Source organism: Egretta garzetta, unplaced genomic scaffold (assembly GCF_000687185.1).
Source record: "Egretta garzetta isolate BGI_Z169 unplaced genomic scaffold, ASM68718v1 scaffold737, whole genome shotgun sequence".
Lineage (NCBI taxonomy): Eukaryota > Metazoa > Chordata > Aves > Pelecaniformes > Ardeidae > Egretta > Egretta garzetta.
In genome coordinates this window covers 163,068-165,858 of record NW_009260195.1, presented here as the reverse complement: position 1 = coordinate 165,858, position 2,791 = coordinate 163,068, and the positions used below count along the sequence as shown (strand labels likewise).

The window sequence follows — 2,791 nt, the reverse complement described above, 5'->3', positions numbered from 1 at the left end:
AGCAGGGCAGGAGAACAGCACCTATGTCCCTGCCTTGCTGCTATTGTACGGCTGATAACTGTGGGAAAAAATGATGTCAATGTGTAGCCAGGCCAAAGAACTGTCAGCTGCGATGAGGATTAGTGAGCCCTCCTTGCTGGCTATTAAGAAAGCGTCTCTCGCTGTGCCAGCGCTCTCGGGGTGGGTGCCGTGCGGCTCGCTTACACGCTCGCCATCTGTGATGGAAAGGGCTGCATCCCAACCCGGGCCGTGTAACGCGTTCTGTCTGGGACCCACCGTGCTCATCTCCTCCTGGAAAAATAAGTAATGATGCAAATAGCCCGGCGTTTATTTTTGCAAAAAGTATTTCTGGAAAAAGAAAAAAAAAAAAAAAAAGGGGGAGGGGGAATAGAAAGGCAAAAGCTTCGAGTTAGCTTAGGCTCCTGCCACCTCTGGGCATTCTCAGTAGGAATGTTAAAATAACACGGGTTGCAAAAGCCGTTGCCAATTAAAATAGCAGCCTCGGGAAAACCGTAAAGGTCCAGAAGACAGATGGAAGTGAAGGATGGGGGCATCGTTTGTTGCATTCCATGGGATGCATGTAGTTTTAGTAATATATTAAAATAGAAAGTCAGCGGTGGAGCTGCTTGCGAATCAGACTTCTGATGTAATGAGCTAAACAGCAGAGCTTCCAAGTCCCAGCTTAAAAAATATGGAAATATTTTGTTTCTAAACTTCTCTTTATCAGACTCTCTCACATCATTTGGCTCCTTCATTTTTCTCCCAAAGGCCACTTAAATCCTTGACATTTTCTCCCGGTGATATAATTTAATGCAGCCAGACAGCCTGAAATCGGTGCAGTTTTTAGCTCAGCCTTGTTAAGGTAACGTTCTCAGGCACTGGGCTGAAAAGATCAGCTTAATCCTCTGGTCGCTGCGGAATTCAGCTCTGACGAGGAGGTTTGTGCGTTTGCTGTGTTCTCGTTAGCGGCCCTGGGAGATGGCGGAGCTGCGTGGAACGCTGTCGTTTTTTTTTGGGCACCGGGGCTGATTTCAGCCCCTCGCCAAGGGGGAAGCGGCGCTGCCGGGGCGGCGCTCGCTGTGCTTTGCTGTTTTACCCTGTGTCAGGGAGAAACTTTTCACATATTGTTCTACGGATTGTTGTTTTTCTGAAAACTCCTGCCCGTAAAAACACGTACCTTCCAAAGCCCAGCAATTCTGACTGCCTTTCAGACCCAGCTCCCCTCTTTTCTTCTGCCTAAGAAAAATTAAATGCAGATTAAATACAGTTCGCTAAATAGCGCTCGGCATGACTCTTCTTTTAAACTCTTTGGTAATTTGATCCACACACCAATCAGCTGAAATGCAGCAAAATAATTTGCTCTCATTTATGCTGGACTAATGTCGCTAAAATTACTCTTACTATTGGATTTCTGCTGGTTTAGCCGAGGTGGACTCTGTTCCAGTAATTTAAAGATGCAGCTGCGTTTATTGGAGTTACTTCCATCACACTTTTCTCCCATAGAGCACATCTCAGTGTCTCTTTTTGGTGACTCCACACCACGGTTTTCCTGCAAGTATAATGTTTTGTGAAAGCAAAGCCAATCTCTTCAAAAATGGGAGCCTAACTTCAGGATCGTTCCTGCACGGTCCTTAAGCACGGAGTGTTGGAAGGAACCACGGTGGCATCAGAAGAGCTGGGGTTCCTGAGTCGCTTCAGAAACCTCCCACCAGTTCCTAGCTTTTTAAATTGTTGTCCACAGATGCTTGCCAACGAAACTCAATGCAAATTCTATCTCAGCTGCGAGGGAGGAAATAAATATGAAACACCTAATGATTTCAGCACGCCTGGGGCTGCGAAGTCTGGCCCAGGGTTAACTCTTAAGATAAAGGCAATCTCTCAAAGACAGTTTTTTTCCATGCAGTGGCTGCCTGCTGTGGACTCTGGAGCTTCTCCCACTTAAGTGGAGCTTTTGCTGTAACCGTGGGGTTTTTTCCTGACATTTCACAACAGCAGAGGCTTCTAAACCACTACAGCAGAAGCATTAGTTCTCGCATAGAAAGATCAAAATGCTTTCTCAGTCATCAGTCTGATGGCTAAAAAAATACTGCCCGAAGGAGGGGGATCCATTTTCACCTCGTTCCCAGTGCCTTTGGCGGGGTAACTCGTGGGTCGTAATCTGTCGTCTCCCGTGGAGGGGGAAGAAGGGCGTTTGTGTCAATGGGAGAATAGCCTCACATGTGTAACTTAAGCACCTCTGCCAATGGTTTGGCTGTTTCTTTGCTGCCTGTAGCCCTGTGAGGTATGTAACCCTCTGTGTTGTTGTCCAGCAGGGTGGAGAAGCGGAAGGTGACGGACCCTGTGGGTGCCCTAAAGGAGAAGTACCTGCGACCCTCCCCGCTGCTTTTTCACCCCCAGGTAAAAGCAGGGCCGCTGTAACGCGGTGTTGATTGAATGCCAAGAAGTGAGGTGGAGCTGGTACGAACAGGCCACTCGGATCAGACCCTTTCTCATCCCGGGGCCTGACTGGAAACTCCACTGTTTTCCACCAGTTACTTCCAGACACTTTTAATTTCATACCTGGTGTGAGGATGATGGCAGTTATGCCTTGCTGTTTCTTTTGCATTAACAGAAGAACAGGGATGAGGTCCGGGCAACTCATACGCTCTGCCAACCTCCCCTTTCGCGTGCCAGGATGCCTACCTAATTTTTCCATTGGGAGCACCAGGTGCAGTCGTTTGCAGGAGTGGAGGGTGGAGAAGGACCTGCCCAGCATCCAAGCAGTAGCATTCGATACCCGCCTGACAATTTC

General features: G+C 48.1%; 1 protein-coding gene across 1 annotated transcript in view; it reads left to right on the top strand.

Moving 5' to 3' along the window:
* PRDM16 (PR/SET domain 16) overlaps nucleotides 1–2,791 on the top strand; it is a 238,773-nt gene that overhangs the window by 217,143 nt on the left and 18,839 nt on the right. The window contains exon 9 of the mRNA XM_009642224.1: nucleotides 2,310–2,397. Coding sequence (XP_009640519.1) covers nucleotides 2,310–2,397 — 88 coding nt within the window. The remainder of the gene's footprint in view (nucleotides 1–2,309; nucleotides 2,398–2,791) is intronic.